This window comes from Caloenas nicobarica, chromosome 4 (genome assembly GCF_036013445.1).
Source record: "Caloenas nicobarica isolate bCalNic1 chromosome 4, bCalNic1.hap1, whole genome shotgun sequence".
Classification (NCBI taxonomy): Eukaryota; Metazoa; Chordata; class Aves; order Columbiformes; family Columbidae; genus Caloenas; species Caloenas nicobarica.
The window spans coordinates 53,700,138-53,712,881 of NC_088248.1; the positions used below are offsets into that span (position 1 = coordinate 53,700,138).

At 35.3% G+C, this 12,744-nt stretch overlaps 1 protein-coding gene across 4 annotated transcripts in view; it reads left to right on the plus strand.

Moving 5' to 3' along the window:
- Positions 1-12,744, plus strand: part of ATP8A1 (ATPase phospholipid transporting 8A1) — a 109,819-nt gene that overhangs the window by 38,114 nt on the left and 58,961 nt on the right. For 3 of the 4 annotated variants that reach the window (XM_065633709.1, XM_065633706.1, XM_065633708.1), the window contains exons 14-20: positions 994-1,082; positions 2,819-2,863; positions 5,430-5,502; positions 5,860-5,965; positions 7,206-7,288; positions 7,478-7,527; positions 12,381-12,450. In XM_065633709.1, the coding sequence (XP_065489781.1) occupies positions 994-1,082; positions 2,819-2,863; positions 5,430-5,502; positions 5,860-5,965; positions 7,206-7,288; positions 7,478-7,527; positions 12,381-12,450 (516 nt within the window). The remainder of the gene's footprint in view (positions 1-993; positions 1,083-2,818; positions 2,864-5,429; positions 5,503-5,859; positions 5,966-7,205; positions 7,289-7,477; positions 7,528-12,380; positions 12,451-12,744) is intronic. The other variant, XM_065633707.1, reaches the window with a different exon arrangement.

Here is a 12,744-nt window from a genome sequence, read left to right on the forward strand (position 1 = left end):
GCAAAACTTTATTGTTTGGAAAAAAAGGTTGAGTTTTCTTAGGTGCAATTTCTGCTGTCCTGTTCTGCGCACAGAAACAAAAGTGCAGTTTGAGGCATAAACCTAGCATGGAAGATTTCTTCTAACTGTTGATTTGGTGAAGTCAAAATACCTCAGAAACAGAATGTTTAAATAGGAGGTGTTAAGTAAATTTTACTAACACATAGCCTTATTAGCTTTGCTTATAATGCAGTTAATTCCTAATTAAGAATACTGTGATTTTTAATGAAAAATAAATTTTAATGAATTAAAATTGAAGTTTACCTTTGACTAATAGAGCCTTTGTTTCGTCACAGACTACTTCATTTCTTCATATATTAACTTTGTTCTTAAGACTAGGTTTGAACTAAATTTAAATAGATCACAGATACATGTATTTCGGGTTCAATTTTTGAAATACTTTAACTAGTAGTTTCCAGAGAGGAAGGGCTTATTCTGTTATGGAAATAGGAGACCTGAAGTAGGTAGAAAGGAATGTATTTCTTCTATTCCTGCACCTTGGCATTTCTCAACTGTTGTTTATTAAGTAATGTTTTGGATTTAAGGATATATTTCTATGTCAAAAAGAGTGGGTTAGAAATGCATATAGATACTTCTCTTTTACCATGTTGCTTTCTGTCAGAAATGGAACATTTTACTAGCAAAGTCATTTGTCTTCACTAGTTTCTTGCATTTCAGCCATATATAGAGCAAGGAACAGTTAAGTGTACCACTGTGCACTGAAGCAAGCTTGAGCTTCCTGACATTTCAGTTGATTGCCGTGTTTGGAAATGGATGTCAAGCCTATGCATCTGCCACGTTTATGTACTGTGGTGGTTGTTTTTTTTTTTTCCTATAAACTATGAAGATTACAGAACTGGTAAAAATATTTGATGCGTTGATAGTCATGAATTTTACTAGATATGTAAATAACTGCTGAATGTTAATGTATAATGAATTTTGTCATTCATTTAGGTCAAATACATATTTTCGGACAAAACGGGTACCCTGACATGTAATGTCATGCAATTTAAGAAGTGTACAGTAGCAGGAGTTGCTTATGGGTAGGTCTTTTTATATACTTTTCTTGATCTGTGTGCCTTTTCATCTGGCTGTGCATATCTAACTATGCATTAGTACCACAGTTAAAATAAACTTACTTTTGGCAATATATACAACTAGGGGTCAGTTTGTTTGTGACTATGAAATGTTACTTCTAAGACATATCATCACTTCAGTCATGATATCTCTTTTTGCAAAGAGGAAAGAAAATAAAGTTTAGATACTAAGGGCTTGCTGCTGTAATGCAACTTCAGTGTGCCTGTTTTTTCTACCACTTGGTCTATTTAATGTTGTTACTATAAAAAAAGTCTTACCTCATATTTGCATAAACTTGTATCATTTACTGTACTTCATATTTTATGTAGGCACATGCTCTTGCACTAGATCATATGCAGGATGAACAAGAATTTGAATTACAGTACTGTAGCATGAGCTACAGTACTACAGCCACCATCCAAGTAGCTTTTATGAATACTGTTATAGTGGCATGACTCCAAATATCAGTGTTGCTCTTAAGAAATCTCTCCAAATAAATGCAAACAAAGCATTTCACTATTTATTTGCCAGCAGTTGCAGCCAACTACTCCAACAGAGTTTGTAAAAGCCTCAAACTACTAAGGCTGTTTACTTGAAAAAAAAAATGCATCAGGGCAATAAATAGAATAGAAGCACCTACATCATAAATGGCAGTGTGGCTTACCACTGTGAGATGCTGGACCTGGGCCAATCTCAGAGCACTGAGTAGCAGATAATTAGACACGTCTAGAACTGGGTGGAGATTAAGTACAGGTTATGAAAAATGTTGGGCTTATGCTACAGGTGATGATTTGGCTTTTGTGGCTTTATCATTTGCATCCCTTTGAAAAACCATAGCTCAGGAGTTTGATTTAGGCTTTCTCTTTTGAGGAAAACTTAGATCCTTAATGCCGTAACCATAGTGATTATTTTTTAATTAACAGTTGTAATGAAATACAGTTCTAACCCTGATATTTTTAAATATGTATATAAGTGTGTGTGTTTAGATGTATATATGTTGGGCTCAGCTTCAATCACATGAGCTAATTTTATTACTTCAGAGAAACTGCTCTGAGCTAACTATTTTCAGATTCTTTGTATAGCGGTTTTGTAATATGAAAAAATGCATTAGTGGTAATAGAACTTAAAATCAGTGATATTTGCTTCGTTAGATATCTTAATCTAAAGTTGGTACAGGACAAATTCTAAAGTTTCTCCTTTATGAAACTTAAGCATGAATGTATTTTTTAGAAAAAAAAATTATCTGATTTTTATTGCTATGCTTCCCAGCTCTCATCTACCTCATTTTGAAAAGACATAGCCTGATTTACTGATGAGCATTACTGTTTAGAAAGCAGAGTTTCCCTTTACAGGGAATTACCGTTGCAGCATCTCCCATAGCTACTCAGAGAACAGAGTCACTCTGTCTTCCTGTATTGATGGAAATAAGAAGTTAGGAACATAGAAAAGAGTAAAAGTGGCTGTTTCATCTCCCATGCCTCTTCTTTCAAAGTGTGTTATAAATTGTGATATATGCAAACTTGGGTCATCATTTAATTGTTATCTAGGCATTAGCAAAATACGTGGTGAAATACCTTTAAAACTTCTTTTTTCAGCCATTTAATTTCATTAATAACTTCTTTTTTATACATGATCCAGTTTTTTAGCCTTTGTGATTATTTTTCCTCTCCCTATTTCTATTGTTCCCTTGCTTCTTGTGCAGCCATTGCCCTGAGCCTGAGGATTATAGTGTTCCTTCAGATGATTGGTAAGCTCTCAAAATCATTTAGTATCTGATGTTTGTTGAAGATTCAAGCTTGAAACCAGTGAGTCAGATTTTTAGAAATGGAGCTAAATGTGAGCTATTTTACTTAAAATTATTTTAGCTTCAAATTGATGCAGAGCCGACAGTGTCTTAGACAAATTTATGCCATCAGAATTCTACAGCATTAGATTGTGTACTCTGGAATAGAATTGCTAATAGGGTCACTGAGATATAGTACAGTTATTCTACTGACAATCCTGTGCAATCCAGAATTGCTATTGGAGAGAAAGTTTTGTTGTTTATTAAGGTGGTTGGAGTTATGGTAACTTTGATCATACTTTTCTACTGTTATTTAGTAATAGGTTAGTAATCGTCTCTAACATGTTGGAAAAAGGCCATATTTGAGAGTGAATAAGTTATTGTTAGTACTTTGCTTCCCACAGGTAGTTTTAGAATATTTAACACTACCTAGTTCTTAACTGAAACTGAGATTAAAACACTGAAATATACTTGGGGACAACATTAATCTCTTAACAGGGACTTCATGAAAGACTAAGTCTTGGCTTCCTTTGTGCTGCCATCTGTATGACGCATTGCACTTCTTCATTCTTTATTAAACTAAATACTTGCAGTACTGTTCAAAATAAGCTCAGATTGAGGAAGAAATGTCATTTACAATCTTTAAACGTTCACTATTTGTTGAATGTCACAGCAAGATATGTTGCACAAAGCTGTGATGTGTTTTAAAAGTTTGTAGGAAAATACTTGCTTTGTTAGATAAGAATCAATCTTTCTTTATAGTACAGGAAAACCAACTGAACAAACAAAAAACAACCTGAAAAATTCCCCCCACATACATACAAAAGTGGCACACATGCACACCCCAAAATCTTACCTGACCTGAATATCCTCATTTGATATACCAGCAAGATGTTTCTCACAAAGATGTACAAGTGTGCTTAACTGCACACAAGTGGTTTCACTAAAATGATGCATTGCTTACATGAAATTAAGCATGCTTGCTTATAAGATATTTATGAAATAAAACTGGTTTTGACTAATACACATCAAAAGCTTCATAAGCCCATCTGAAATGGATAAACTGATGCCTGAATGGTAGTTTAAAAAAAAATACTTCCCTGTTATAAGCAACTAACCTCTCATAAATACTTATGTAATAAGATACTTAAGAAAATTCTTTGTCTGTAAATCTATTGTAATTAATATAATCAGTTTATGACAGTAACATATTTAGTCCTAAAGCGACTAATATACTGAATTCAAAATCTTTTAATTTTTTTTTTTTGTATTAGAAGGAATTGTTTTTTGAGTTTAACACAACATATACCTGCAAATATTTTTTTTTAGCACTCGAATCTGGAAAATATCTCTAAGTCTTTCTGTGAGAAAGCTTTAAGCAAACAAAGCTTGAACATTAGACTAAGCAAATTCAATGCATCAGAAGTTGTTAACATTTGGCACTTCAAGATCTGTTTACTTTGCATTTAAACTAAAAGTCTTGGTGAATGAGGATGCTTCGAATGTCTCACTTTTATAATAGGTTTTTAGAAAAACTAGGCCTTGAGTGGCTATATAGAGGATGTACTGCCATTTTGTATTCCTTCATGGTAGTGCGGGACTAAAACAGCCTGCTTTTGGTTGTCATAGAGAATCTTTAGACTGCCTTTGTATGTGGCTTATCCTTCAACTTAAATCACCTAATGTGTTTACTTTCTTCTAAGTTTATGTGAACCAAGGCAATTCCAAAGTAAATGAAAAAAGAATCCTTTCCTCCAACTGGGTTCACTTTGCAGCACTGTTTTGTTTCACTGAGATTCAAACTCAACTATATTGTCTTAATACTCAAAAGTCAGCTGCAGTAACAAGTTTATGTAGAAGTATCTGCATTTTTGAGCTCTCAGCTTCGGGCAGAAGATTAGCGCAATTTGAAGGGTGTTAGTGTATGACTGTTTTCCACCTTGCATCTCTTCAGTCCCTTCCTACTTCACCACTGTGGCTGTGTCTTCTTTATCCATCAGTTTGCTAGGTTCCTTTTTGTTCATGATTAATAAAAAGCAAACCCTTTCCATGCAAACTTCCCTGATGTCTGAACTCAGTTTGCTTACCCCTTTCAGATGTCAGACTTTCTTTTCTGCAAACATTTGAAAACCTATTACAAACCTGCGAATTTCTCAAAGAAATGTGATCTCTTTGGGCACATCTTGTTCTGAGTTCCTTCAACAATCTCATTCAAGAGATCAGAAGACAAGAAGCCACAGTCTTACGTTGTAGGTTTATTGTTACTTCGTCCTACATTACCTGAAGTCAGCAGAAAAACTAACCTGGATTTAAGTGTATTTACATAAATCAAGGTTCCTTTAATAACCTTTGGAGATGTGAAACCAAGTACCTTTTCACCTCTTGTTCTCCCAGTATGTGATTGCAGCCTGTATTGTAACAGCTACAAACCAAAATTTGTATTTGATTTTAGCACAGTAGTGTGGATGATTTGTATATGACTTGTTAAGAATATGCTAATGATGATCTCTTTTCTGCTAATTATTTCTAGGCAAGGCTCACAAAATGGAGAAGAAAAAACATTTAGTGACTCATCATTACTGGAGAATCTTCAAAGCAATCATGTAAGTTATATAGAAACAATTACCATTGTTTTGTGAAATTAAACCATTGCTTTCAGTAAGTCAAAAGTTTATGTCCTTAGAAGGAAAATAAATAAATTACATATTTACACAAAATCAGCATGCCCTCATTAATATTTTTGTCATTGTTTGTTGCTGATACATGTTAAGTAGATCAAGCCCTTTTTTTCTGTTTTTTCCAATGATGTCTGTTTTGTTCAGTTGTTGATAGTTTTTGAAGAAGAGAGGAAAAATCTGTCGTGGTTTTTCTTGACTGTTATTTGTCCGTATCTATTATTACTTTTCAGTTAGTTATTGCTTAAGTGATTAATCACGCTCTGACATATTTTTTTTTTTTAGCCAACTGCACCTATAATATGTGAGTTTTTGACAATGATGGCAGTGTGTCATACAGCAGTTCCAGAAAGAGAAGGTGATAAAATTATATATCAAGCAGCATCTCCAGGTGAGACTCAAATAATCGAGTGAACATGTAGTACTCTATCAACTCAACAAACAAATATTATTCAAAGTTTATTAGGTTTGAAATATCTTCAAAAATTAAAAAAAAGAAAACATATCCCTCAAAGAATTGGTGTCAGCTAAAATCAGTTTTGTCAAAAAAGGATTTAGACTTTTTTCATTTGCTTTAGAAAATACATATGAATATCCTGTGGATTATGTAACAGCAAAGAGTGATTAACCACACAGCACTCCTAAGGTCGTGTCAGATTGCTGTGGAAGCCTGAAGGAACTGCTCAAATGCAAATAAAAATCAAACCAGGAGACAAATTCATGTTCTGGCTTATGAACCTATTCTGTACTTGGTAACCATGGTATTGATTTAGAACAAATACTGTGTTTGTAATTAAAAAATGAAGAATAATGTGTTTAATAGGATAACAGTTGTGATAAGTTCTACTAAGAGTGAGAAAAGGTTATAGTGCAAAAGGTCTGGTTCAAGCCTACTGTGGTTCATAGACAATTTTTGAATTCAGGAAATGATGAAGCAAGGCAAAATGATTAAAATCTGCTCAGCTCTGCTGAGCTGATGTATTATAACAAGTTATGATGGGAGAAATTACTTGAAGGGCAGAAGGTCTCCAGCTTTCCTCTTCCCTGTCTGCCCCAGCTCCTAGCTGGCTGTCTCTCTAAATTCTGTCCTTCAACAACTGGAAGACAAGGGCAGAGGTAGGGCCACAAATAAAGCTAACTGGGCCATGGCAATGTTTTACTGGGCATTACGAACAAATTCCATTCTGACATTCTGAGCCATTTGGAGAGAACAGATGCCTATGGGAGGCTCGGTTGCTGCTTAAAATGTTTTCTGAATGTAGGCATTGAAGTTATCTGCTATTTACATGAATGACTTCTCTTTTGTTCTAAAACAGAACTTACACAAAAAGAAATACACCTTGTCCAGTGCCCTACTGAGGAAGGTGCTTGCCTAGGTGCTTTGAACAGGATATTCTCCTTACTGAGCTGAGAGGCGTGTTCCTTTTGGGGGGCTTATTTTCTCTGAACTGTAAACTCATTTCATTAGTTTTGACAGGAGAAACAGAGTTCTTTCCAGCACCACATCTAATCTTAAAAATCTGTAAAGGAAAAAGGAAGCCAAAAGTAGAAGAGCTTGAACTGTGTCCATTAAATCATGGGCTAACAGTTTTTCTGGTACGTCTGCAAAGTAACTAATTGACTTGTTGCAGATGAAGGAGCATTGGTCAGAGCAGCCAGGCATCTTCGTTTTGTATTCACTGGAAGGACACCTGACTCAGTGATCATAGAGTCTGTAAGTACATTGGAGTAACATTATAATTTGCTGTATTTACTCTTGCTGCGTTAAATAATTTCTGAATAACTGCATCATGGTACATATGCATTGAGATCTTGTTTGGTTGGTTTTGGTTCTTTCGCTTGGGGTTTCTTGCATTAATTCTCTTTTTCTAAAAAAAAAAAAAAATTATTTTTTATTCTTCAGCTGGGACAGGAAGAGAGATATGAACTGCTAAACGTCCTGGAATTTACAAGGTAAACAGCATGTTGTGCACTTAGTGTCTTTTTGTGAAAATACTTTATGAATTTCTCTTACAGATAAAAATGTTTGCACCTGTATGCAGGTCGTGTGGTTTTATCACTGTAATGTGTTCATATGACTGACAGTGTTTATGGTTAAGATCACACTTCTAGTTTTATTGTAAAAAATGTTCAGAGGCATATATTTGTTTCTGCTATCTCCTTTTTGGCTAATATTTTTCACTTTTGCTTTTGTGTAAAGATTGAAATAAACCTTGATCTCAAAACTTTAAAAAATGTTGTGAAAAGACAGGATAGGAAAGTACTTGAACTTTTAAATGTATTTATGAAAACCCTGTCACCATGTGATCTATTAAAAATTTTATATTTGAGGACAGGGAGAAGATTCAAATAAGTGTTATGTATAACTTGTGTCTGCTTTGACTAACAGAATGAAATTTTGCATTTGACTTTAAATATACTTGCTTAATTATGACTTCTTAAATACTATGGACTGAAATCCATTCTCTTCTGAGCAGCATCACTTGAGCATTGGCCAGTTAGTTTTCTTAGAAACTGAGTTTATCACAAACTTTGCTTTCAATAAAAAATTTCTGTCGAAGCTGTTGGAATTATAAAGGTACCCATAAAAAATCTGGATGCAGTTTCACTTGTTATGTGAATCTGCTTAAATTGTGGCCATGTATGCTGTCTGTGTTCTAAGTATTCATGTAGGCCCATTGCTTACTTTGGCACAGGATGGGGAAGGGACTTGTACGCAGAGGAAGCTCTTTTTTTACCTAGAATGATTACTTGTAATTGTGCCTATAGAAAGGGATCATTGTTTTCCTTCCTGTCCTATTATGTTTGCCTTGAGCTTAGCTGAAGAAGCAAAAAGATCAAAAAATAAAAATCCAAGGCAATACTGGCCAGATGGGCTGAATATGTGTAGGTTGAGTGAAATGAGCAAAGTAGTTGCCCATAGTTATAATAATAGCACTAAAATGTAAAACAAAGATCGCCACGAACAAAAATAATGCAACAGAAAGTAATTTTTGTAGTTCAGAATGTCTTTTAATGGCTGCTTGCAATTAATGTTGGGTTTATGTATTGTAGAGGACAATTTTGAAATTTATCAGATTTATGTCATGGTTTCATTTTTCAATAGGCACTACTTTCTGTTCTGGAAAATTAGCAAGTGTGTAGTGCAAAGCGTGGTGGTGGTGTTTGAGATCTCTGAAAGTTGATACTGCATTCATGATGTAACAGTGAAGGATTCCAACTTTGTTTCTGGTTTTGATCTTTGTCTTGATTTCATAGATATTTTAAAACTTTTGTGCCAGTCTAAAATTATAATTTAAACAGTGATACTTTATGGAGAAAGAAGAATTTCTTTTAAATCTTAATCGTTGGAGGATTAAGTTTTTTTTAGTGAATACTAAACACCCAACTTGATTAAGCATTCAGTTTTTATAGCTGTTTTTGTTCTTAATCTGTAATATTAGCTTTGCTTGGAACTGACTTGTTGGAAGCACTAGAGGTCACCCTTGTTCCACAGGAGGAGAAAATTTGGCTCCAAAACATAACACCATCTGTATGAGTAGGAGCATGTACCTTCAGGGAAGTTAGCTGTAGTGATGAAACTATAAAGAGTTTCCAGGTGTTATAAGTTTTTCCCAGAAAAAATGCAAATTAATTCCTTGCCACCTTCCAGTACAAGCCAGGTAAGACTCTTCTGCAAGTAGAGTACAAATGTCAATATTTGATAGGATAGTCTTTTGGAGAAATATGTTACAGAAGTAAAACTTGTAGGGATGTTTGGTAGAGTTGTCTTTTACGGTATTCTCTTTTTACAGTGATCATAATTGTGCCTGTGAAAATCAAAGTAGTAGACTTACACAATATGCTAATCACACTTAGTTCATGGCCAGGCAGTAGCTCTCAATCTAACTGATGGGTAAGCATACAGGAAACAACTGATAATTTTTAACCAGCTGACAGTTACTCCTAAAATGTAGTACTAATCTCTGTGGAATGAATTGTCGTGGTAACTTGTGCTGAGTTTAGGTTGCCTCCAGTAGATATTCTGCTCAGGTGACACAACTGCTGTGGTACCTTAAGCTCAAGGAAGCAAAGAGTTGTTCTTGTGCCTGAGGGAGATATTCCTGGCACCTTAAGATGCTTCTGTCCATCTGTAATCCCATGGCAACTCCATGGGAATTGCCAGCTGTTCTGCCTCCTTGTCAGGACCCTAAGGATTACCTGGCCTGTGGGTATATTGAGATCACGACAGTGGGTTCGCAGGATTCTATAACACACAAGTGCACGGAGGCTTTATTTTCTAAATTTCTTCTTTACAGATTAGTAAAAATTACTATTAGTAAAGCAAGTATACGCATGAGTAATAAAGTACATTTGTATTTTAACAGTAGCAGCAAGTATATATTTCCATATATTACAAGTTCCTACTAAATTATCAGTAGTGAAGAAATACACTTAAAATCAGTTTTATATATGCGTGCCTGCACACACACACATATATATTACTCAAAACAATATGGGTACAGTGCTCACCAAACCACTCCCAGGAACGAGGCCTTAAAGTGGATGATGGACAAAGTCTCATCTCAAAGAGCGAGAGTCTGGAGTCAGATGGTGTCCCTGGTGATAGTCCAGTAACTTATCTAGGAGAGAAATTCATGCAGGGAGAGTTTGCAGAGAGAGGCTCTATTTTGGGTAAAAGTGAGTCATTTTTATATGGCAGAGACATAAGAAGGCGTAGGACACCACCACCTGGAGCAGTCAATAGACGCTACTGATTTCTGTTTTTCACTTGGGACAGCCAGTAGATGATGATGAGGTTTTTTTTTCCTCTCGGACCGATTTTTATTTTTCCAGACTGTTTTCCTGTTCTTTCAGCTGGAACACCCAATAGCATTTGTCAATTCCTACTCTCTCAGAATGTTTTCTCCCTTTGCTAGACTTTTGCACCTTTCCAGACAGTAAATTGCGGTGACAGTTCCTTGTTTTGTGCTTATTGATAGTACCTCAGGATGTCTCTGATTTCTAGGTACCCAGCTGTGCTTCAGAAGTGCCAGCTGCACTTCTTAAGGGTGTTTCTGGTTCCTAGGCTGGCATTTTTTGTCAGTATTTCAGCAGACATCTTCTGCTCAGCATTATTCGCCTTATAACAAGGTCACATTTATGGCTGCTCATATCACCCCTATGGTGAAGAAAACAAAACAAAACGAATGACCTCACGCTGGCAGTTATTTGTAGTAGTGCAATTTTGTGGTTTTCTGTATTTCGCCAAGAAAAGGAAATAAAACTGTCACTGCAATGAAAAGGCTCATAAAAAGTTAGAAGTCCTTGATGGTGAGTCCTGCTCATTAGCTTTATTGCAGTTTTACTAAGAAAATGTATGTCAGTCAAGATTCAATATCTGTCTTTATAGCTGAAGTTGCAGAATGCTAAAGGAAAACATAGGTTTTTGCATCTTTGGTAGATTGATAGGCAGCTGTGTGCAGAACTTCAGGATTGCAGTTTTCTGATATTGCAAAACAAGAACAAAACCTGATGAGTTTTTACCTGTCAAGGACATATATATATAAATTTTTTTATATCTACAAACCCTAAATTACTGTAATTCCTCCACAGTTCCTTTACTGAACATTCAAGCAAGTGTAATGAATTTAAGTAGCAGTAGGCTAGATAATCTTGCCAGGACTCAAAGTGGGTCTGAGAGTTGCTTTTATTTTAGGCAGTGTAACTGCAGTTTAGATGATCTGAATTACTCCACGGTTGGCTAAGAAGATCCCCAACTGGACACTGTCTAAGGGGTTTTGGAATTCTGTTTATCTCACGTTTTTTGGATTAGGGAAAAAAATGGAGAAAAAGTTGCAGGAGTTTATGCTGTCATACAATATTCCTAGTAGAAATACAATTTAATATTGCTATTCAGATATCCGTACTTGAAGCCAAGTGCACACACAGATAGAATAGGAAAATACTTATTGAAGATACTATTCAGTCGGTTTACTTCACCAGTAATTATAAAATTCTTTCCTCCACCTATCTCCATATGTTCCAGTCTTCCACGGCGGTCTGAACTTCAAGAACCATCCGTACAATAATGCTGTTTGATCTATAAATGAGATCCAGTTCCAACAGGAACCAAAATTGTGAAAGGACCATTTAGCGCTCTCTTGTGTATTTTAGTGTGAACTGTAAACTGTTGTATGAGAAATGTGGTTTGTTTCCTGAATAGTTTCTGTGGATTTATTTAAAATGTTGAAGTTTGAAAGGATTGTGTTATAAATACACATTTCAACTGGACATGATCTGGAATCTGAAGTATGCTTTGACAACTGAGAGCCAGAGATTGGTTAAAATGAGGCAAACCCCCTTCCAAATCTTAGCATACTTAAAATTTTGTGTGATGAATGAAACCCTGGGATGGCTGACAGGATTGCAGCACAGTACAGCGTACAAGAGACACTGGCTGGGATGGAAGAAAACGCTGAAATAGTCTGCGATGCACTAACTCTTTTTATAATATTGGTTACAAGTGCTTTGTGCTTTAAGATGCTTTTTTGTGACCAGTAGGCAGTATTCAGATGAAGGTGAAGATCCTCAGATTTGTTTTTACAGGAAGAAGGCCTACAGAACTACACACAGAAAACCAATATTCACTCTATTAGACAGTAAAACTGTTTTTCCATCCCAGTCACTTGACAACATAATTCAGAATAGATAGCCCCTCTTTTCATTTGTCTAATGTGAGACATATATTGATATACTTAGGTAAACTGATGGTAAATATTTATATTTATGAACCACCTTATATCGGGCATTTATTTCTCTTTCAGCTCTAGGAAGAGAATGTCAGTGATAGTTCGCACACCGTCAGGGAAGTTAAGACTCTACTGCAAAGGAGCTGTGAGTTTTATTCTGTTTTCACTGTGTCAAAGCATATGTGATACCAGTACAAATACACGAAAGCAAGAGTTTGTTATAACTGCAGTCAAAACATTGAAAATGTGGGGGAAGGAATATTGATGCCTTTTTCAATTTACATAATTTTGCTGTGTAGCTGTTTAATGTTATGAACTAGTTAATATCCTTTTTTTACTAACTGCCTATGAAGGTATGACAGACCTGTTCATCTTATTCTTTGTACTGAACTAATGCCTTTATACTTCCTATTAACTGCTTCCATGTTCCAAGAAAATG